We start from the raw sequence: 25,954 nt of genomic DNA on the forward strand, positions 1-25,954 counted from the left end.
TTCCTACACATTGCATTGGACAACAGCTAAATGTAAATTAGATGTATAAGAAAACATTTTAGGATAATTGGATGCTATTGCAAAATTAAATCAATACATTTAAAATTATGTCATCCCTGACATCTGGCACAGTGTTCCACAAAATTCCTTTCTAGGCCACCACACTTTTTGCCTAACATCTCACTAACTTCTTTTGCCATCATGTCAAGTTAATACTATACACTCTCTATATGCAAATGGAGTATTTGTGGTTCTACTCTGTGGTAAATTATAGCTTGATCGGTCTAAATAAATTACAAATTAAGACCGTATGATACAGTATGTGTTGAAAACCTCACTTCCTCTCCTCACCCATCTGCAAGGCAATTAAATCTGATTCTGTAGCTACTGTGAGTGCAGCTGACACGGCTCTACGAGCCAGAGGTCTGGCACTAACAGAGATGTGCGCTTGTTCATAGACCAACGTGCTTCTGCTTTAGTGGACTTTGGGCCTAAACTCCTGAGCCTGGCCATCAATCACCATTTTCAGGTCGTTAAATCTCTTCTGTAGATATCTTAAATCTACTAGGTCGGGGAAAATGCAAGAGCTTGAATCTGCTAGCTAGCATACCCATAATGTTCTTTTATATCCTCAAAGAGCTCTTTAATGGAGGTGGTGAAGTCAGGGTTATTAGCCAGAAGCTGGAGTAAGATGGAGAGAAAAATGCTGATGATAGGTAAAGACATCATGAGAAACTCAGAGCTTGTTAGGGTTTTTATTATTTTAATTGACAAAGAGACAGCAAGCCATCAAAAAGCATGTGTCTGCCATGGCTTTAAAAGCAGCTAGGACTGGATTTTTGAAATAAGTATCTTATGTTCACAGAGATTTGATTTATTTGATCAAAAAACATTATTGTGAAATATTAGAATTTTCTCTTTTTAAAGGTGCGATGTGTAAAATTTGGGAGGATCTATTGACAGAAATGCAATATAATATACATAACTATGGTTTCAGTGGTGTATAAAGACCTTACTTAGTGAACTGTTATGTTTTTATTACCTTAGAATGAGCCATTTCTATCTACATACATCTCAGGTCCCCCCTACATGTCAATTAATCATTTTGCGCCGGCATGTTTCAGCAGCCCTAAACGGATAAACACTCTACAGAGAGTGTACACACCTTTAATATATTTTAAAATATAATTTATTCCTGTGATGCCAAAGTTGGATTTTTATCACCCTTTTCTCCAATTATCAATGCTGTTGGGCTGCTTAATATTTTTAAGGAAACTGTGATACATTTTTTCTAGAATTGTTTCTAGAATTTTTTAAATACCAGTCCCAAAGAACATAATTTATTTGGAAAATAAATATATATATATATATATATATATATATATATATATATATATATATATATATACAGTGCTTTCCACAGGTTTGAAATATACTTGCGGTGGTAGCCGGGTGAAAAATCCTCCTATTAGCCACAGCACAAAAATGGTCTACTACATGTGACAAACAAATAATGTTTTTATCAATATTTATTTTATTTTTTATTTTATTTTAATTACATCGCATACTATTACATTTAATTACATACTAATATTATGCATTATTATGCATTGTAAATTATTTAAAATTACAGAATTTAAATGGTTCTCCTTTTCCAATGTTTTCTTTGCTGTCATATATTATCTCTCTCAGTGAATGGGACACAGATTTTACTAGTAACATTTATAAAATGAATAATATATGTGTCAAATAATGTTCTTAGTCTTTTCTTCATGTGGGGGAGAGTAATTTACTATGAATTAAATGGAAATCAAATTAAATACAATTTATTGTGTAACCAAAATACCAATAATGCCCAAAAGAAAAAGAAAAAAAACTTAGCGTGTGACTTTTAATTATAAACAAGCTCGAAATACACCGGGTCTCTTATTTTGAAATGTCTGTTCCTTCAGATTCTTACAACCGTATAAAATGTTTTATATAAAGGCCATGAAGTAGACATTGTAATAATTCGTCAACTTTAGTTCATGAGCAATCGCTTGGCATAAATCTGTACTTTTCATTGATTGAGAATCACTTTGAAGCAGTTTTGCGCGAGCCTGTAGAACCATAAGCTGTAAAAAAAAAAAAAAAATAGAACACACAACAGCGCCCCCTTGTGACTTTGCAAAATGCAGTGCACATGGGAATGTCAGCGGGAGTAAACAGTTCTGACGCACACATAACGAGCAGGTACGAAACGACTAGTTAATCGATCGTGGATGGTTTCATTATCTTGGACGGATATAAAAGTATAAGAGATAAATATAATAAAAGCAAAAATGTGTCTCCAATATACTTAGGCGTCCGCTATTTTTCCTGGGCGGCCCGCCCAAGTAAAGTCTATGTGTGGGAAGCACAGATATATATATATATATATATATATATATATATATATATATATATATATATATATATATATATATATATATACAATGTGTGCAGAATTATTAGGCAAGTTGATTTTTTGATCATATTTTTTTTAATCACAAGCTGAAGTGTTAAAAATTCATGAAGACTGGGTTTTTATAGGCCTTATAGACAGACAGCTTGAGAGTGACTCCTGAAGGACCAGCACCACATCCTCTTGTACCACTGTTTGAAGAATTTATCTTCCAGAATCTGTCAGTAAGTTTTGGAAGATCATTTTTAGTCCATCTCAGCAAGACAGACATTTCAGGATAAGAGATGAACTGAAAGTGAACTCCCACACCTTACTGCCAGATTTTGGAAGATAAATTCTTCAAACAGTGGTACAAGAGGATGTGGTGTTGGTCCTTCAGGAGTCACTCTCAAGCTGTCTGTCTATAAGGTCTATAAAAACCCAGTCTTCATGTATTTTATAACACTTCAGCTTGTGATTCTTATTAAGAGCGGGCCATTTTTTTTTGGATTCTTTAGCTTTAACCTAAGTCTCTGAGATCCTGACAACTTTCACTTCTGGAGACTCCAAGTAGGTTGGAGTTCTGGAAAATGGTGGCGCTGGAGACTAAATGGTTCCTGATGGTTTCACACTTAATTCTTCACCTTAATTCTTAATTATTTTGCAGTTAACATGTGTCTGTTTTTGTATGACCCCGCTGAGCCAATGAGCATTTTGCTGTCCCTTGGTCATGCTTTAACTTTGCAATTTCTAGTATTGCATTAGTATTGCATCCTTCTCATGAGTATTTAATAATTTTTGACTTTTCAGTCTGAGTTAAATCTCTTTTTTGGCTCATTTTGCCTTTAAAAGAAAACCTGCCTAATAATTCTGCACACCTGAATATAAGGCATTTTTCATTTCCAGCCTTCATGAACAATTATATATCACTTATAAATGATTAAAAACACTATTAATAGTAGTTATTAAGATTGATGTGGATTGGAATTGGTAAAATGTGCTTGAAAAAAAAAATGATCAGAAAATCAACTTGCCTAATAATTCTGCACACAGTGTTTGTGTTTGTGTGTGTGTATATATATATAGTATAGAGTCAAACCAAAAATTATTTATACATTTTTTTTATATTTTTAATATACTTTTACTAGTGGGTGCAGGACACTTTAGTTCATTTTTTATATACGTGAGGATAGCAAAATAAAGTAAGCTGTGACATATTTTATCCAAAACTTCTTCATACAGTAAAATTTATAAAAATTAGCAACCAAAAATTATTCAGACACTTTGACCTGACCATGTTTTGCTTAAGTGTTATCTGACATAATTAAGATTATTTTTTTCTGACACAGTTTAACTCTGAGATCTTGTCATATTGTATTACCATTTTTTTTAAAACTATTCGGTTGTTGTGTCTGACGTCACATGGCAGCACTTGCTGGTCCAAACACTCTATCTCTTGCCACAAGAAAACAACAAATGGTGCTAATATACACACACGATGTGGTGTAATACTATCAAAAAATAATAATCATAACCTTTATTTCCATACCAAAATCCCACATGGCCAGACAGTGATTCATCTTTTATATATCGTTAAAATATTAATGTCTGTGATGCTGTGACCACTGAGAATGTTGTGTAGACTACGTATTTTAAATGTTTAACTTTTTAAAATGTTTAATATGAATAATTAGCACTCATAAACAGCTGTCGCGATGGCATTCTCAAGTGAAATGAGTCGAGGCTTGGACCCAGAAACACCATTCCTTACGTCACGACTTAACAAGCGGATAGCGAATAAACTGTATTAATGAATAAAATGTTCAAGGTGTCTGAATACATTTTGGTTTGACTATATATATACTGTATGTATGTGTGTGTATATAAATATAATATATATACACACATTATGTAAACTAACTTTTTATGTTCAATTTGATTAATTTCGATTAATCGATTTGACAGCACTATTTATTTTTTATTTTTTTTGTAATGATTAAAAAGCTTTACTGTCACTTTTGATATTTTTAATGGATCTTTGTGGAATAAAAGTATTAATTTCTTTAAAAAATAAAATAAAATAAATAAATAATTATAATAATAATAATAATTGTACTGACCCCAAACTTCTACACCTGGTATTAACATGTATTTCATACCTGGATTTTTTTTTGCCCTGACTATACTTGCATATTCAGATCTGATTGCATTTATTGCTACTTTCATTTTAGATAAGAAGTTGTGTTAACTGTAACATTGCCATTTCTCCCGTTTCCTTTCTTTACAAACACCTCAGTAAAGTCAGTTGAGATTAGATATGAAGAAAAGAGAAAGGTTTAAAATTCTCCCTTTTGGGGAGAAAAATGTGAGAATTTAGATTCCATTAAAAATAATTTGTTAAATAATCAAATGTTGTTGAAACCCTGCTACAAAACATTTTGAGCGACTCAGTCATGAGTCATGTGCACTGTAATGGAGCTACCCATAAGAGGGTGACTCACTTCTATGTACAATTAAAAAAAAAAAATGAGATGAGTCTTCATCTCCTGTGCATACATCATTTAACAATATTTCTCAAAAGCGGTACTAATTCTTTTTTAATTAAAAAAACAACAACAACAACAAAAAAAACATTTGTACCTTTAAGTATTTGCTAATGGTGCTTGTCTCAATTTGTGTGTTACCGCTCTCAAGCCAGTATGATGTTTACAGTAAAGAGCTAAAAATTAGGAGTGGGGAGGAGTCAAGAGCACTTCAGTAAAGGTACCAGCTCCAGCCACCAGCTTGGCCTGCTTAATGGCCAGTCCCTTTGGCAGGAGAAATCAGCTTTTCTCAACACTTTCTTTCAGTTTTTGATTGTCATGCACTTTCACTGCAAAAAGCAAATGCCAGTAAATCACTTAAGGGCTGACCAACCCCCTCACTTCCACCTGCACGCACACACACACCCCCCTGTCCGCTCCTCTCCATCTATCCTAATGCTTCTTTCTTCCATCCAGAAATAACAGCATGTTTATGACAGTTGGAAATGTCTCATAGATGCGTTAGTCACCATTCATGATCATTGGCTGTGCACCCTGGCACTCGTGAACACATGCACTGTGCACAAAGCGCTCAATTTTGCTTCCTGCATAGTACGTGACAGATAGGGTCCACGAGTAACATCTGTAAGTGTGTGCGTAATTGCCTCGCTATATGCCTGGCTCTGTTTTTGCAGTCAATAATAGCGTGTCCTCTAAGAAGAAGAAAAAAAGTGCAAGTCCAAAACTCATTCGAACTAAGTAAACACATTTTGTCGCCTGAACTTTTAAAGCACGCCAACTCTTGAAAAATAAATCACTCTGATAACATCTGACATTTACAAATCAATCATAAAATGACATTTTCTTTTATCAGATGGTCGATTTTTAGATGGAGATGGAGTACGGATTAAGATTTAGATAGGTTTAGTTGGGAGAATTATGTATTGGATTCTCATAAGCAATCGATGTGAGTGGCCTCAGATATTGAAAAGGCAAATAATTCGGTCATGTAGCTAAAGTAATCAGCGAATGGACAGGAACCAAGGATCTTATTTGTGGGGCTGACTGCAACAGCTTAGAAATCAAATGCATTTTATATAACAGACTGTGGTTATTGCACAGCTTACGTAAGAGAAGACAGGGAGAAATGTTAATCTACTGAATCCCAGTGATTTCAAACACTGTCTAGTTATATATTCGCACATGGTACATTGTGTAATTTAATGAATTAGCCATCACAGACTTTTATTCCCAGTGACTTTGGGACTCTTTCAGTCTAATAAATATAATCAAAACTTAAATATTTATTATATATGTACATTTAATTATTGCAGGTTGTAAAGGCACAATATGTGAATTTTCACTGCTAGAGGTCGCTTATTCAAAAAAAAAAAAAAAAAAGGAGTAGCTTGATGATGCCGTGATTTTGTGGAATCAAGGGAGGTGTTGTCTTCACATCTTGGGCAGAAATCATGTTCATGAATGAGATTATTAATGTTACTGTAGTATGAAACAGAGCAGGGCCGAGTGCTGTGCGAGCAGAAACGCTAATGAGAGACAAGCACGAAACACGTCTCGAGAATAGTGGAACTTTTATTATTCCACAGTCGCCGCTTCCACTTCTTCCTGTCAAAAGTATGTGGGGTAACGCAGCGCTGTTTATCATATTAGATACATTTGTGTGTTGAAAGTTGTTATAGTGCTACTCTGCGTTCGCTCTACGGCTACTATGAGACACTTAATGCACACTGCAGTAAGCTAGATTGATATTAGGCATGGTAAAACATGGTACTCGCTGTAAATCAAGAAAACAAAATTTAAACAATAAGACTTACTGTGTTGAGCTATATAACATGATTAGTTTTCTGTCAATGAATGCATCCAAACAGTTGCTCAGCTGTCTAATAAAACACATAATATATTAAAGCGTCTTTGGTGTTTCCTTGGTTTCTACAAAATAAAACCAGAAACCAAGGGACAAGCGATGTCATTGATAGGCGAAGCATGGACACGGTCCATGTCCTGGTTAAAATTGCTTATTTCTCTGAATTTAAGCATTCTTGGAAACATTTGGGATAATGTAGCACAAGTCAACAAAATATATAACATTGTTCTAGTGTTTTTTGGAAATGTTAATCCAAAAATCTTACATATTGTGCCTTTAATTCACTAATAACAGATTTTAAGATTTACTGTAACTGTCATGCAGTATGAAAATAAGCGGTTTTATTCTGTACGATTTCTTTCCCATGTGCAGCCACATAAACATCTCTCAGGTAGATTAATTAAGCTTCTCAACACTTTTACTTTGCCATAACTATTCATACAATAGAATATGCAAACGTAACATTCATCGCCATAACCATTCATAAATACTCTAGTTTGTATAATAATAATAATAGAATTTGTGAATACCCAAAAGCATATATAAACTCCTCCATGAAACGTCCTCGGGAATTGATTGGATCGTAGGAAGTCGGGTGTTTTTAACTAAGTGGAAACAGATTTGAATGCCAGTTTGCAGTCAGAGGATATATAGCCCCACCCTCCACCGAGACATACTTCATGAAGAGAGCAGATGCCGAGTAAATCTTTGGTTTGATTTTATTCAGCATTATTAAATTGATCCAAGAATATTGTTTGTTTTTTTGTTTTACAATGCAATCCTAGTTATGCAGGACATAAGTAGCCCTTTGAATTTCAGTTAAGTTAGTTTTAATATATTGTAAAATTTGAGTATGATAGCAGCTTCAATATTGTACTAACACTGTTGGTTCTAATTGCTTAGTGTTTTAGTAATGATATGAATAAATGTTTTACTGCATAATTAGTTTACTTTTAATTGCTTTCCATTATGTGGATTATAATATTTTAGAATGCAGATAATAGCAAGCTGTTCTTTGTAAAAAAAAAAAAAAAAAAAAAAAAAAAAAATACTTGTGTTTTTGAGCCATAGAGTATGGACTTGAGATATTATGTGTGGGGAAAATGCATGCTGCTTGTTTTCTAAGAAACCTTGCCAAGTTGTAGAAATTAATATGCCATGAATATGTAATAAAACTACTTGCATGTCAAATAAAAATTATTTTGATTAGAAGCATTTATTATTCTACAGAAAGTTTGGAGTGTGTGGTGCACAACAAATTCAAGTTAAATTAGATCAACAACATGAACCCTTGATTAAATTATATGTCAAGTTTATTATAGGCCATCTGTTTTTTAGAAAGCTTTTAAACATGATTTAACAGTAGTTTATTTTTTTTGTCACCTAGCCCAGTATTCATAGCATTTTCCTTTTTTTTCCCTTTAAATTTGAAGCCATTTAGTGATTAAAACATTTATTGAATTATGTGCATTAAAAATGCATTGTAACCAATGTGTTTTGTTTGTTACACAAACCACATCTTTCCTGTTATTTTAATATGACTATATGGCTGTCAAAAGAATGCAAAACTGGTTTGACAATATTATATGTCCCATTTTAATTATATTTGGGCATCCTTCAGTGATGGTTTTATGTGATATTTTACTGGAGTAATAATAATCTTATATCTCTAATGCCTTTCTTCTACTTTTTTATAGATATCCTTCTCTCAGCACAGCAGCATCATGGACTTGGTGCAGTTCTTTGTCACATTTTTCAGGTATGGATACTTCATTCATTTAAATTGAATGTTCTGTGTAATTAATATTATTTGTGAATAAATTAAACATTTCCTTATTCTGTAATATGCATTGAATTCTAGCTCTCAGAATTTAGTGACATAAATGTGTTGAGAATGCAAGGATGCATTAACCTCACCATCCAGAAGCCATTAATGAAAGCTGGCTGATGAATAAGCACAGTAGGTGTAATGGTGTTGGCTGTGATGAAGCCAAATACTGCCACTCTTGCTGTCTCCAAAAATGAATGTTTTCTTATGTTGTTTTAAATCATGTTTATAAAGGACACATTTTTGCGATCACAAACAACCATGTGGTCTGAAAAAATCGTTCACTGAAGATAATTTTTGTGGAAATGAGTAGCAATGAGAAATTCATTATATTATACCAATTGCTTGAAGGGATGGTTCCAAATCATGTTATACCAAACCTGTATAATGTATGAACTTAGAACTTGATAGGTGCATATATCCAGTAGAAGCATCACGTCTGCGATATAAAAATACAAATATATCAATGTACTACACCATTCAAAAGTTTGGAATCAATATATATTTTTTTTCTTTTATTTAGTATTATTAAAAAGTGCTATATGTCATTTTTGGGGACTATACTAAACCATAAAAATACCATAATATGTTTGCAGAGATTTAATAAACGCTAAGTTAAATTTGTTTCTCTGAAAATCAATGCTACAGCCAGTTATTCAACTTCCTTGTAGGAATGTCTGTTTTTGTTTTGCTCTATGTGATCCCACCACTGCCAATTTATCCAATAGTATTTCGACCCCCAGGTTGCCAGTTGGTGGGAAACGCAGCTTATTGCAGCGAGCAAACAAACCGAGTCAGAAATCGCACCTACAGTATCTGACCTAAAAAAGCCTCGACAATGAAAACATTGTAAATGTATACATTAGCTGATCAACTTACAGTGTAAGCATGTTGCTTTCCATTGTCAGTTGCGCCCATACACGTTTTATGTCCTCAATCTGGCAACCTGCATGAGCATCAAGTCTGAGGATGACCGGGTGGGGGAAACGACTCTCTCCAATATTTTGAATTTGAACTGCAGTACACATTTTAACCCCTAGCTGTCAATATTACATACTGCACATTTAAGGACACATTAAATTGGTGACAAAAACATTACAGTAAAAAAAAGTCTAAAGCTAAATAGATTTCTATTTCAAATAAATGCTGTTCTTCAGACTTTCTAAAGAAAAAAAAGAAAAAAAACGCTAACTTCCTACACTTCATTAAGCAGCACAGCTATTTTCAACTAATAATACATGTTTCTTGAGGACTAAATCAGCATATTTGAATTCATTTCTTAAGTATCTGCCATGACACTGAAGACTAGAGTAACGGCTGCTTTACAAATACAGAAAAAAATAAAAATATATTAAAATGGAGAACGGTACTTTCAAATTGCAAGAATATTTCACAATGTTACTGTCTTTGACTCCATGTTTGATCAAGTAAATGCAGCCTTGGCGAACATAATGTTCTTTCAAAAACATAAAAGTTTTTCTTACTCCAACATTTTTAATGGTAGTGTATGTACAGTATTAAAGGATACTTCAGCAGAATAAATGAATATGAATGAATGAATGAATTAATTAATTCTCTAATCATTTAACCTCATGCAATCCTTGACATTTGGCTGGAAGAGATTTTTTCAAATATTAATTTTTAATATAATACTTTTCACACACACCTATCAAATTGCTATATATAAAACAATTACTCATTTAAAATGCTGTATTTAAGGATGAACCTGCACTACTATTAATTTGCCTCTTGAACAGCAGCCAGAACCATATGCACATTTCTGCAGGTGATGGAAATCATCCATTTATGTGACAGCACAAGATGTTTGCAATTGCGTGGTTTCATTTTTGGTTTTCAGTAGTCATATGTGTTCAAAAATGCCTTGCTTGTTGTACATCTGGACAGTCAAATTACAGAGCTGAGTGACCACAGTTGTGTTTAAAGTGCCTCAAAGTGCAGCAAAATAATTACATGCCACCTACTCTGTATAAATAATAACATGCCGCCTGCTACAGTATGTATAAATATTGAAGCTCGCGCTAGACTGTCAGCCGCCTCTGTATTGTGTTCTGTGGGAATTTTAACTGTCAGGTCAACACAAATGTCATGTACCGTCATTCCAACCTTACATACCAATTTGTTTATTACAGAACAACAGAATGCCGCTATGAATAAACTGACATAAGGGTAAACTGCTATGGTTTAGTCGTGCTGTTTTTTTTTTTTATTATAATCATTTTGCTTATTTGCTTTGTTGGTTTTATTAATGGAGTGTGCTGGAAAATGCACCACAACAGTGTAACTTTGACACCAGCCATTTATCTTGTATGTATCCATATTTGTGTGCAGTCATTTCTGGCGGATATGATTGTGTGAGCCTGTGCGCCATGACATTCGCAAAGGTTGAGGTCATGGCAACTGGAGTGCGATGTTTGCTATACAGATTCTTGGATTTATTATCCAGTATGAATGGCTAGAGCACTTTTTTGTTGTTTTGCAATTACGGGCATGGGAGTGTGTTGATAGATATCAAAGTTGAAGCTAGAGGCTGTAGGGCTTTGTTATTTGGTGTGCATTTAGTCTTCTGGAGGCGAGGGATACATCTGATGTAATTCATCAAGGCATTTGAGAGAGATTAGTGCGTATACTTTATATCCCTCCCCTTTTGTTCTCCTTCTCTCTTTTTCTCACTCCTCCTCTCGTATCTTCTGGCTGTGGATTCACAGCTCTGGTTCTCTTGTCGAGAGTATACTTGGAGTTCAAGCCAAGTGCCTTCAAAGCCATTCAAGTTCAGTCAAATGCCCGACTGTTTTACAATGCCAAAACAGACATCAAGCTCTGTGGGAAATATTCTATTGTGGTAAATAAATAGAGTGTGTTGCATCAGCACACTTAAGTTATTTTAATTACACACATGAATAGTGTTTGGTGTTTGTTTGTAAAACAGAAGTAAGTAGCATTGAGTATTATTGATTTGGAGCTCTGTCCCTTAAGCCATCAGTGTTTCCTGCTGTACTTTCTTTGTGTCTGTGGCTTGGCTGACAGATTGTTTATGAATTTGTAGTTTTTCTGGGAAAAATAAATGAGAATGTTCTCTTCAGTAGAATTGGACCAGTGTCCAGAAATGTTGAAAGTATAAATAAATAAAATTGTAGTGGGTATTTGTTGACACATGGTCACATGCATTTTTTATTTTTAAGGATTCAAAGTTATCCGAACAGGAAGACGATCATTTATGTACAGTCGAGTGTCAAGTAAAGAGCAAAATGGTGTAACATTTGAATAAGTGAAATTACCTCGGCATTGATTTAACTATTCCTATGACAGTTTTTAAACACTGGCCAATCTTTAGTACTGCTAGAAAAGTAAGTGCACATTTCCTTCAGTTTTTTACCTCTGAAGCATTTTCTATGTCTGGATGTCACTGTAACCGTGTAACTCTGACTCCCTAACCTGATTGGCTGTCAGGATGATGGATATACCACCGTGCACCAGACACGCTAAAGAGGTAAACACACACTTCTCTAGCGGAACACATGTGGGCCTGGTAAACTACTTACAGAGATTAAAGCAATTATATTTCATATCAACTTCATTCTGCATTCACAATTTGTTCCATTCAAAGTCAGATGTGGGAAATTTCTACTTGATGTCTGTGCTCTTTATCTATAAAGGCATTTCATTGCTCACTGAGCAGTTGTTGGTTTGTCAACAGAGGGATGTCCCAGCAAGCACATTTTTGAGGATAAACAAGGATGTTCTGCAGGTTAATAGAGGATCATTTACAATAACGTAAATTTGACTGATTGATGCATTTTATTTGCTTAAAAAGTCAATGTTTATTATAAACTTTGCAGGGCCTATTTCTCATTGGGTGCTGCCATTTTTGTTTTGCAGTAAACAACGTTTGGAAGTTGGAAGCCAAACTTAAAGTGCTAGAGTTCTAAAACCATCAGTGAATTAGGTGTTAATTTTTTTTATGACTTTATTTTTTTGGTTAAAAGCTTGAAATAAGGTTTGCTATTTTTATATTTTATTCTGTGATGTAAAATACATCAGTAATACCCCCCTTTGTTTATTTATTTATTTTTGTATAGCTTTTTAGCTTATTATTTCAGCTTCAAAGTTGTGTTGATTTGTGGAGATTATTTTGATCAGCAAAATGTTTTAGAATCAAACTTTTGCTGGTCACAGAGCTTAATTTGTGCAATAATCCAAAACCCAATATAATAATAATACTATTGGATTGATGTTGAGGGATCCATCGTGAAGCTAACTTCTGGGTTGGCCTGCAAAATTACGTCATCCCAGCAGCTGTTTAATGGAAGGCAGCATTACAGTATATTGTCAAAAAACTTAGTGGAAGAATAAAATTATTATATTAGGTTAACCAGTAAAATAATCTTTTTTTTTTTTTTTTTCACTATCTGATTCATGCATTTAATTAGCATATTACCTCCAGCTCTTAACATAATCTTAATTAGAAATGCATTTCTCAAAATCTCCCTAAAATTTCAGAACACCCTCCTGAGAGACTGTAGGCTGCAAGCCTCAAGCAAGTAGATGGATATTTATCTCTTTTTTTATCTAGCTTTGATAAAATTGATGAGCTTTTTAATAAGACTGTAAACTCTGCTGTCTGTCATGCTCATCCCAGAGGTTTTTATTTATTTATTTATTTATTTATTATGTATTTCAACTTATTGAAATATTTGTCTTTCTAAACCAAAGAGACACAGATTAGGTAGAAAAAGTTTTCATAAAAATAAAGCCAATTAAAATAATAAATGGTACAATGGGAATAAAATAACAATACAAAGTGTATGTATGTTTAGAAGAATCTCTTTTAAATGTACAGTAACTGGTGTGTACTTTAAGCAAAGTTTGTACTTTTGAACAGATAGGTATTTCACTGTAGTCCCTCATTAGCTTTGTTAAAGGCCTTTTGAATATGTATTCTTTGAAGAGTGATTTCTTTTTTTCCGTCTCTGCTCTCTTAGAGCTCCAATAAATGAGCAAGAAAAACAGTAACAATTAAAGACCGCTTAAGCCTTTCACCCACTTCTCCAGCTAATTGGTGACACCGCAATTTGGTTTAGCCCAATTACACACACTCTTTCTATCTCTATGTTGATTAACATTCATCCACCTGTCTTTCTTTCCTCCTCCTGGCTCCTCCGTCCACGGGGCTGAACCGTTGAGTGAGCACACTCATATCGCCGATGATGTTATTAACGTCCTGAATGCCTGTTTCTCACTGGATGGTGACTGGAGGCAATTCATTTGACTTGTGTAACTGACTAAAGCTCGTTCTCTCCCACTCGTGATTTGGGTGTAATGGGGCTTTTGTCCTCTGTACCTATCAGAGCGAGTGAATACAAGATTATGCATTACTGTGACTCATAAACATAAGCAGGGCCGGGCGGGATGACAAATAGAAACAGGAAGTGACTGTGATGGTGTGCATGTTTATATCCTCAGCTCAGGTTGTCTGTATTGATTGTGTAATCTTTGTAGGCTGTTTGCTCTCTCGGGCAGCTCTGGTAGATTGGCTCACCTCATTCATCCTTCAGACGCTTGTTTCTACCTGTAAAGATCAATACTACAAGCAGATCGCACACTACAAAACGTTGACTACACATACACAATGTATTTTTTATTTATTGATTTCACTTGCCATATATTTATTTTATTATATATATATATATATATATATATATATATATATATATATATATATATATATATATATATATATATATATATATATATATATATATATATATATATATATATTTTTTTTTTTTTTTTTTTTTTTATGATATATAATAATTATATACTCTCATCGGTGGGGTTGGGTATCATTTGAATTTTAACTATTCTAATTCTGCTTATCGATTCTGATTGTTATTGATTCTTAATTTCGAACCCAATAAGGTAAAAAACAAACAAACAAACACACAAAACATTTTGATGTCATTCATAAAGATGTCATTCACATGTATTCTAAGACATTTCATTTTAGCTGAATACCATCAACATGAAAATCAACAGGCTAAAGAACACAAGCCAGGGACACACCTAACGATTAGATGAAACATTCTAAGACTGAACTGAACACACATACCGATTGTTTCCTTCGACTGGAGCCGATTTTAATCGTTGACAGTCGGAGAAGAACACAAACGTTAATGATTGAGACCGCTGCTAAGCAACACACTGTGCGCGGGATCTTGAAAATGGATGTGAACAAACAGCTCGCGCTCTTCATCTGCAGCTATATTTGTGCAGAAAATAACTAAAAAAGTGGAAAAACGCGCAGGATATGTGTGAGGTCCTGGCTGGAGAGGCAACATGGATTTGTTCTCTACAGAGAGAATTTGAGGCGAGTAAACTTTGTTAAATTAATCTATTTTTAGAGATTGCACTCCGGTGGTGTCGGCTGTTGTTAAGCAACGATAAGCTGCGATCCTCAATGAAACTTGTTCGACTTGAAACGGCACTGTACAGACCATTAAATTACCACAGAAGTAACTTTATACTACCACAATGCGACCTCAAAGGGCACTTTCACTTTTACGATCAAAGGGGCAGGGCTCTTTATATTCTCTCTGTATATATTGTATCAACTGTTAATTTTGTATCCGTATCAGATAAATAATATATATACAAAACATGATAAAAAAAAAAAAAAAAAAAGTATTATCTTTATCATTTGTTGCCCCCCTATTGGCTGGTGCTCCAGGACACTCGCCCAATGCCGTCTATGGATAATCCGGCCCTGTAAATTACCTGACATGTTCAAAGCTTCCGTAATAGCAGCCCAGCTTCTTTCCTTATCGCTTCTATTATGGTATTACTTCGAAGATATGTTGTATAGACATTCGTACTCTTGCCAGAGTTCAACCAGTTTTTCTTCCATACCGGTTGTCCAATGTGTTTTTATGTTGCAAACTTTTTTGACGCCATTTCGCCGCTTGCTTACAATCGCCTGACACAGTCTCCAAGGAAACAGAGACGTCATCGGTCGCAAATATTATGCTGCCTTCACGTGCTCTCAGTGCTATTGTAAAGATGACTTTCCTTGGAAAAAAAAATAACGAAACTTGAATGCGATTTGCTCATAATCACTACTTCAGAAGTGGGAATTATCAAATTTGAGAAGAATCTTTGTGAGGAGGACTGAATTCTAAGACTAGAATCTTTAGACACAGCACACTGCACGATTTTAAGCACCAACTGTAAACACAGACTGAACGCAACTGGCTCTGACTCGGGCCGATTGGACATGATCAGTCGTAAGTATCAAATTACATTCATAATCGGCCTTACAATCATTAGGTGTGTCCCCGGCTTTACACAATGAGCTTTTGATTTAAAAATACTATGGGAACAACTAGCATAACAAATATAAAAATAAACCTAAATATAAATTTCAAGCATTATTAAAGACAAGTAAACACTCAATAATGAAAAAAGAACAAACAAATTAGCAATTGCACTAATAAATACAACTGAACATAGGTACAATTTCCAGGTATTTTAATGTAAAATAACACTGCACTTTACAAATAAATTATGCATTACAAATATATATATATATATATATATATATATATATATATACATATAGATATATATATATATATATATATATATATATATACCGATATATGATCAGATAAAAATTGTGGGGAAATTCCATAGGTGTAATGGTTTTTGTACTGTTATAAGCCTTTTGACATGGGGTAATGTCCCCATAAGACACCCTCTCCTTGTAAGATCTATATCTTACCCATGTCATTATACACGTTTTTGTCCTGAAATGTCACAAAAACTCACACACACACGAAACCCTGCCCTACACTACACCCCGAAATGCACAGCAATTGTAAATTAATACTGAGTTGCTAACAATGAAAAAAACAAGTTTTTTAATTGGCCACTTATACTGTATAAACCTAAAATATGTGACATGCTCTAAAAGTACAACACATTTTGCACATTTTTTTCCCCCTGCCATTTCTAGGTGAAATGTCCACTGAATGGCCAGCCTCATTTTTATTTAATATGGCGTCTACCTTCAATCAAGACGCTCGTCATACCACTTAAAAGAATGTGCTTTTATAACTTTTTCAATGAAAGTGCTCTGGCATTATTGGGCCTCATTCTCCATCCATTAGAACTATTATCCAGCTCGTTAAGAATTAATTGTCCTCATCATTAATAGATTAAATAAGGGCCCTCTGACTTGTGCTGATTGGGTTTTGAAATATGGTAGATGAAATGGTTGAAAAGGCAGTTTCAGGCTCTTGCATTACCTCAACTACACTATGATTAGTCCAGTGCTAATTTTAGCATTTGAACAGCTTCAGATGTAATGAGCTAGGCCCCTTAATATATAGTGCTTAAGCAAAGAGACTAGAAGTACAATATTAGTGCCCAAGACGTCCCCAAGCTGTGCACTTGGCAGTAGGGTTTAAACCCTTCCTATGGTGTAAATTCAAATTTCACGATCATATAACACTCCATATACTTATATTATACATTCCATATTTTTCCAGAGCCTCACAAAGCCTCAGATTGTCTAATTTGAGATTGAACATTCTTCCTCTAGGCAGTGTCTCTGTGGAGTTGATGGTATGTATTTGTAATAATGCTGGCTGAATGGAGGCTCTGTTTGAATGTGAATGATGGGTAGATGACATTGTCCCCACATGCCCCCTGATCCTCTGATGTCTATGTCAGTATATTGACCCTTTAAGATCCACTCCCTTTGGTTACTGTTAATTTGTGGGCTGTAATGAAGCATGTCATTACATAAAAAAAAAAAAAAAAAGAAAAAAAAAACAGCAGTTAAAAATGCTTTGCAAAGAAATTATTGCAAGATTAGTAGAAATTGTAATGTAAGATTCTGTATCAGAATTGAGGCAATTTGAAAGTGATTACAATATATAGCATTAGTTTACGTGAACAGAATTTTTCTTAACATTTCTACAATGCACTGCAATACTGTGAATTTTCTAGTGCCTTTGCTGGGATGTGAATCACTAAATCACTACATAAATGAAAAGTGAAGTTGTTAACATTTAAAGGGGTCATGACTTCAGATCTAAATTTAATCTTTAGACATATAAGAGGTCTTTGTGCCATTAAAACGTCTTGCAAGTTTAATAGCTTAAAACAACCTCTTCATTGAATTTTTTTAATCATTCTCCAAAAATTGCTTGTGTGGATATTGTGGTATTTGTGATGTCACAAGGGCAAACACATTTGCATATGCCTGCCTCCAGAGCAAGACATTGACGAATAGTTTTACATTATCGCATCATAGGCCCCGCCTACTGGCATTCAGACGCAAAAGCGACACCAGATGCAAGCATCGCGTCCAAAGCAAATAAAACCCATTATAATCACTGATGCTGTCTACACTGGATACAGTACACAGATGCATGTTCACTTTCTGACATACTCAACGTGCTTCAGTGTGCCGACAACAGGACAAATAGAAGAGTAAATGGAAGCGTAAAGTAACACATCCTGTTTAAACAGCTAATTTGCTCATTTCTGTGGAGACTTCAGAAGAATACCAACATGAGGAACAAATGGATGGTTAATTTTTAATGGCATCATGGTTCGTGTCAGAGGATTATATGTTTGTTTGGAGAATTTGACTGCAGATTGTTTTGTAAGCGAGGCACAGTATAATAGAGAGTTGACAAAGAAACTTTTGTTGACAGATGAAGCAGTCAATTTAATTGGATCTGACTGCAGCTACATCACAAGTAAATTATTTAATAATGCTTTCTCTGTAAATGAAGGTTTTATGTGGATAATGTTTTCAAAACACTTACTCGCATACAGTAGCGAGTGGGTGTTGATGGTGTTTCCTATGCAATGATGTTAGCCATCATAACAGTGGCCGTCTACACAAGCCTTAAAGGAGCTGCCTCTAAAAATGAATAATTTCAGACAGAGGTAAAAATAGAGTTTAAAATAATTATTTTTCCTATATATATATATATATATATATATATATATATATATGTTTATTTGTGCAAAAAACTGTATTAACATTATACATTATAAGTGATCCTAAAGAAACATATTAAAATAATAATAATAATAAAAAAAAAAAAAAACTTCGTCAAGACTCCTTTTAAATTAGTTTTTAAAAAAATAAAAATGAAAGATAATTGAAAAATGAAAAGATAATAATAATAATAGTAATAATAATACAAAATTACATATGGCAGAGTTCTGCCAGAACATACACCAATATTGATATTTTTATTTTATTTTATTTTTTTTATTTTATTTATTGACATGCTTTTGTAGTTGATTTTTTTGGCATTATGGATAATTACAACTATGCAACAAACTGGTTGCTCACAGTCCACATAAATGTCACAGTACCTCAACACAATTTTGTTACAAAATCAAGCACTCATAGGTCTTAGAGGTGATTGTCTTAAAGGTGCCCTCGAATGAAAAATTTAACTTGTCTTAGCATAGTCAAATAACAAGAGTTCAGTACATGGAAATGACATACAGTGAGTCTCAAACTCCATTGTTTCCTCCTTCTTATATAAATCTCATTTCTTCAAAAGACCTCCGAAGAACAGGCGAATCTCAACATAACACCGGCTGTTACATTACAGTCGGGGTTTTCGCCCCCAATATTTGCATATGCCAGCCCATGTTCCCAACATTATGAAAGGCATTAGACAAGGGTAGCCAGTAACGTCTGGATCTGCACAGGTGAATCAACAGACTAGGTAAGCAAGCAAGGACAATAGCGAAAAATGGCAGATGGAGCAATAATAACTGACATGATCCATGATATCATGATATTTTTAGTGATATTTGTAAATTGTCTTTCTAAATGTTTCATTAGCATGATGCTAATGTACTGTTAAATGTGGTTAAAGTTACCATCGTTTCTTACTGTTTTCACAGAGACAAGAGCCGTTGCTATTTTCATTATTAAACACTTGCAGTCTGTATAATTCATAAACACAACTTCATTTTTTTATAAATCTCTCCAACAGTGTAGCATTAGCCGTTAGCCACAGAGCACAGCCTCAAATTCATTCAGAATCAAATGTAAACAATATAAACAATATACAATACTCACATAATCCGACGCATGCATGCCGCATACATGACGAACACTTTGTAAAGATCCATTTGAGGGTTATATTAGCAGTGTAAACTTTGTTTAGGCACTGTTTAAGGCAAGCGCGAGCTCCGTGGGCGGCGAGCACGAGATTTAAAGGGGCCGCACAGCATAAATCGGCTCATATTTAATTATGCCCCAAAATAGGCAGTTAAAAAAAAGAATTAAAACAAATCTATGGGGTATTTTGAACTGAAACTTCACAGACACATTCAGGGGACACCTTAGACTTATATTGTTATTTTGTTCACCAGTGCTTTGTCATACTTCAGCAACAGGTGCTGGCCGTGAACCTGGGATAAAATACAACAACGACAACAAAATGGATTGTGTATGACCACCTCCGAATGCTTTTTCCTTTACTTTAGTTCCATGCATTTGTCACCTTCTGCCAATTGTAAGTAAAACACAAAGAGGGTTTTCTTCTTTTATATGTGCTTTCACACCAACCATTTCTCCTCAAGGTCGACTTTCTATAACCTCACACATTGTCTAGATTGCTGAAAATAGCCATTGAGCAGTCTGTGTATGTGTGCGAGAGGAAATCGGACCTGTTGGAGTGCAGATGTGCTTGTTTTTCACTACACCGGACGATATTGCGTAAATGATTGACGTAACAGTCTGTTCCATTCGGCATTGATTCTTTCATGCTGGATGAACTTGTTTATCATTGATTGTGTGATTGAAATACAAATATGTAACAGCTGTTCTCAGTCCATCCTAGAAGGTTAGTGGAATGTTATCCACAATTGCAATTATGAACTCATGAATCTTATTTGATTGAATGATCTATTGATTTTCCATGTGTCTTGTCTCCAGCTGTTTCCTGTCCTTGCTGCTGGTTGCTGCTGTGGTTTGGAAAGTCAAACAGACGTGCTGGGCATCACGCAGGAGAGAGGTAACATCTGCACAATAGCACTTCCTGTGCTCATTGGCATGTCCATACTTGTATTGGCTATTGCCTGCGGTTTCTTTATATGTCGCCCATGATTTCAGGTTTAAAGCTGAAGTGTTTAATACTATGGCTCAAACAATTTGGGGCGGGACTTTCAGTTCGATTTTTGTGCAATCAATGGAAGGCAGAAATGACACACTTTAGCTTTAATGTGTTTGAGTGCCCATATGCATTTGCATTTATAGGTTTGTATTAGCAAGGATGTTATTGCTTTTACCATATGTGACCTCCCATGATGCTCCTGGGTATGGTTGATCTTTGTAAACCGTCTTATGACTTTAACCTCATTATAGTTTATGAAACTCACTGTCATGTGGCGTTACTGTGCTTAGATGGGAAGACACTGGGTAAAGTTGCTCATTTTATTACGCATTCCTCCCCGTGTCTGATGGGTGCGTAAATGTCACACGCATGCCAGCCGAACTGCCTCCTTTTAATGAGAGAGGCGCAACAATAAACACCGCCATTTTCCTTCATTACCCATCTTCACAAACCAATTAACCCTGACGGGGGCTCATGTAAAAGGGATGGATTAGTGTGATTTATCTGTCTAAAAGCCCCAACAGATGCCACCTTCTCCCTCATCTCTCGCTTTCTTTCTCTCTATTTATTTCTTCGTTTGTGTCATTTTAGAGGCTACATAAATGCAAATCGGAATTTGCAAACGAGTTGCCATCGAGCATTTTATAATCAATACAATAATCGAGGCCACTGTAGTTGAAAGCATGTCGAGAGCTGTAAGTGTGGGTTTATTGGAGTTAAATGCGTGCTGTTTTCAGCGATGGCTGTCACAGTTGCTGTTTTCCTTTTCATCAAATATCTACTTGTAGAATGAGCACTTAGATAATGGAATAGTTTAAACCAAATAAAAAACAAACAAAACAAATACAAACAAACAAGATTTGCACTTCATTCAGTGCCTGAAAAGAAATTTTGATCAGAGAAATAGAAAGCTACAGTAAATAATAAATTTAATTTAGAGTGTTGTGTACTTCAATGTAGGGTTTGGCATGAGAATCTGAGTCCTCTGCAGTGACAGCCCTGATCATGAAAACAATACAACATTACAATACATTTTCAAAACACTTCACACTAGACGAAATTCAGTAAATGCTATACTGTACATGTCATTTTCATTTTTACACCATTTTCTTCGGTGACACCTCTGCAAGTTTATTCTTCAGACAGCAATTTGTGCCAACACTGTTCATGGTGACATTCAGTTCAGGTCAGCACTAAATGGTCTGAGCTGTATTACAGGACGTTCACACAAGGCACATTCTTCCTTTCAGAGAGCTAGATGGAGCGCAACTGAATGGGACAGAATGCATGGGTTTTGAGACTTTTATATATTTTTTTGAGAGACACTTTTTAAAAGTGTTCCTTTCAAATTGACAGCACTTTAAAAATGCAGCATTCATGGTGCGAGGCGCTGAATAAAACAGCAAGATGCGATGCATTGGCCAAATGTGGCCACCTGACACTGATTTATTTGTGGCTGGGTTGTGCACTATTTACAACTCAATTATCTTTTTTCCCGCCATTGATGAGTTTTTCCGGCAATACATGTTTTCACTGTTATAAGTAGGGGGCGCTGTTATGCATCTTCTGAAATAGTACAAAATCTCTGGATCCAAAAAAAAAAAAAAAAGCTATGAACCACAAACAAGCAGCATTGCTTAAAGTAATCTTAAAAAATATTTAACAGCATATAAATCAAAACAGCCTAATGTTACCCACTGAAAAGAGGTTTAGGGCTGTGCAAACTTTGGGGGTGTTGATAGACTCTATATACTCTATATACTATCGGATTCTGAATCCGATCCCGACAAAGTCTTTGCCAGTTTTTTTTTTTTTATTATTATTTTTAAATTGCTTTATGAAACTTGATATAAAAAAGGCATGAAGCTTGAATAAAACATTACAGTACAGTAAAACATTATAGTGAAACATGCTTAAATTTAAAGAAATAAGCATAATTTGTAACTAGAAAAGAAAGGTTTGTCAAGACAAACTGAATGGTGACTTGACATACAAAACAAACAAAAAAAAAAAAGATGTGATTGAAATATCACCTACAGAAGTTTGTGCTTTATTTTTATATTTAACAAAATTATTAACTAGGGTGGAAGAACACTTTGTTTCTCACAATGCCTGTTGAAATACTTTGAATTGTAATTCAGTAAATTCAACTTCATGTAATTCAAATTGCAGTTGATTGATTTGAAATTTGTCCACCAATGTAGAAAAAATCCTTTGACTTTGCATTAAAAAAAAAAAAAAAAAAAACGTTATACACCATACACAATACACAAGTTATACACATACAAAATGTCAATTTAAAAGTTATTCTCACAAGGAATTGCTTACCCTTCATTTATTATTCTAATTGCCACTGGTATAAAGGAATGTTTATACACCTTTCGAAGATATTTGGGGACCTTATAACTTCTTCCAGATGGAAGCATTACAGATTCTGAGTTAAGTGGGTGTGTGGAGTCAAATACAACCCTTATTTCTCTTCTGTGTTTTGCCAGTAAATACAGTTTATCAAGCTGTGCTTGCTGGCGTCCTATTATTTTTCCTGTCGTTCTCACTATCCCTTGCAAATTATTCTTATTCCTCACTCCTAAGTTACCTTACCAGGCTGCAGGGCAGGCAGTTCAACTTCTGTGGGTGTGGCAAGTTAAATAAAATTAAATAAATAAATCATAAGAGAACCAGTCTTCAATTTTGAATTTTTCTGTAGTAGAGAAAGTAGGAATGGGCATTTGGCTAGTATTCTTATTCTGCAATCTTTTCAATTTCTACAATTTTTACACTGGAAGCTGTATGTGTTTGTTTTTGTGTGCATTGTGTATTTCCCTGTGTCCAGATCTTAGTTAGCTGATATGTCTACATTATTTATGATGTCTGTCACATATCGGCCAAGCCCCACTGTTGCTGCTGTAGTTCCGCCGAACCTCTTTCTGCTGCACACATCCACAGTCATTTTTCACATTCCGTCCAACTCAACAGAGCTCAGGTGTCAGGCAGTGATGATGTCAGATCCAGCAGTATCTGTCCCACACCACACCAGTCACATCCGTAAACAGCCAAATCGCTTTTTGCCGGCTGTAGCATCTGATAAAGATCTGTTAGCACGGGCTTTATCTCTGCCATGCTTTTATGGTTATGTGGAGGCTGATAAGTTGTGATCTCACAGAAGTTTTATTGAGAGCCGCATCACTCCACTCCCCACTGCTGCTTAATTGTGTTGCCTCATTGTCAAGCCTCATTGCTGACAGCGGCTATCTTGTGATTTGCCGCGTTGGATACTTTAAGCCCACCATTGCGGCCCCTTCATCACTCCCTCTCTCTGAAGCCATCAAGTGGGAAATTAACAATGCAAATCAATGGAGCTGAATGGTGTATTTTTTATGATCCTCTCTCTCTGATGTATTTAGAGCATGAATGATTATTTCGGAGATAGATTACGGACGGACGGCGCCGTGAGCACTCAGGGAATCAGTCAATATCCTCAAATGGGCCTAATTCATTATTTCGTTCCTCCTTCTTTCTAAAGTGCAAAACATTGAGGGGGGGAGGGGGGATTTTCATTTCATTCCACCAAATGTAATATAATTTCTTTGCAGCTGCGATCAAGGGGATATCGGTCTTAGTCTGTCGGCACACGAATGGAAGTAATATATAGCGTAGCTGCGCGGTGGGGGAAAAAAAAAAGTTTTTGTTTTTTTTGCGCTGGCACTTAAAATCCATAAACTCCCAAGGGGGAGAAATTCCATTCTGATTCCTCATCCGAAAAAGGGAGAAATAATGTAGTCTCTCCAGTATAGTTAATTATGGATCATAACCGAGAGTGTGGAAAACAAATTTAGAACTGGGTTTATGATAATTACTCTCCCAACAATAATTTCTGGATATGAGATCAAACAATCAAAACCACTTTGAAATTCTAATGATGATGCACAAGACGTCTTGTACAGATGTCTATGAATCTCCTAATAGGGTCTCCCCCCAGCAGACAGGAATTTAGCCGTATTTTGACAACTAACCTCATTAAGTTTTGCTGTTGTCTTGCCATAAATGTATAAATAAACAAAAAAAGACGTTACGTGTTTAACTTTTTCATGCTTTTTTTACTCTATAATTCATGCGTTGGTTAATACAAGCTGTCACTGGCCCAGACAAACATGGTGAAACTGAACACCAAGTGACGTGATTGTTAAATATACTTAGTCTGGTCATATTAAACATGTACTATATTTTCTAGTTGATTGTAGAGCGTTACAGCCCCCCTCCACCACCACCACCAAATGAGGATTATTCCCAACTGCCTTCTTGTCGCCTGTTCAGTTGTAAACACACTGCGTCCCCTGTCAGCCAGATGTTGGCTAATTTTATCATTTGATGGTGGCTCATTCCACGCCTATCAGCCAAACCCCAATACGCCTGCACAGAGTACAATGAATTGATGCTAATTTAATAAATACCAGGTTGTTTTGAGGCTTAAAGTGGGTGTGTTTATTTGACCTTTCTGCCACAGTATGGTAATTGGTATAATTCCCTGTTACAGGAATTAATTATTTTGAACAAGATAGTCCAGACTTGGATTAGCATATATTTAAGGGTTTTATTTATTTAAATAATTTTCATTATTAAATATTTAGAAGTTTTGATAAAATTATGATGATTCACATTTTATTATTATACTTTGTTCTTTTTGTCAGAATAGCAAACAGCGTGTCTTTATCTGGCCTATTACACAGTGTAAAAATCATCTTATATCACATGAATTCACCATCATGACATTGAATTCCATTATTATTCAGTTACAGTTCAGTTTTGTGATGAATTTCTCGGAAAATGCAAATCTCTCCGTAATGTTTTTATCCTGAAAAGGCACACATAAGCCAACCCAAATATTAACCTTGTATTATCTCCATCAAACATCCCTGGGAAAGCACTGATTGAGTGCCACTGTACACATTTGCGAAAACTTTGACTCAAGGTTATATAAGGTCTTAAAAGATGGTCATCTCTGGCATCTGAAATGAGGATGTTGAAGTCTCAATATTGCTACCTAGAGAGGTGGCTGCTCTTTACAGTGTTGGCTTGCAGTGCCATGCTATCAGCTCCGAGCAGGTGAGCGTCTTTATCATC

The 25,954-nt window shown here is 35.1% G+C and overlaps 1 protein-coding gene across 3 annotated transcripts in view; it reads left to right on the forward strand.

Moving 5' to 3' along the window:
- Positions 1-25,954, forward strand: part of atrnl1a (attractin-like 1a) — a 332,899-nt gene that overhangs the window by 156,614 nt on the left and 150,331 nt on the right. For all 3 annotated transcript variants that reach the window (XM_067386115.1, XM_067386114.1, XM_067386113.1), the window contains exons 26-27: positions 8,527-8,588; positions 20,656-20,734. In XM_067386115.1, coding sequence (XP_067242216.1) covers positions 8,527-8,588; positions 20,656-20,734 — 141 coding nt within the window. The remainder of the gene's footprint in view (positions 1-8,526; positions 8,589-20,655; positions 20,735-25,954) is intronic.

Source organism: Chanodichthys erythropterus, chromosome 5 (assembly GCF_024489055.1).
Source record: "Chanodichthys erythropterus isolate Z2021 chromosome 5, ASM2448905v1, whole genome shotgun sequence".
Classification (NCBI taxonomy): domain Eukaryota; kingdom Metazoa; phylum Chordata; class Actinopteri; order Cypriniformes; family Xenocyprididae; genus Chanodichthys; species Chanodichthys erythropterus.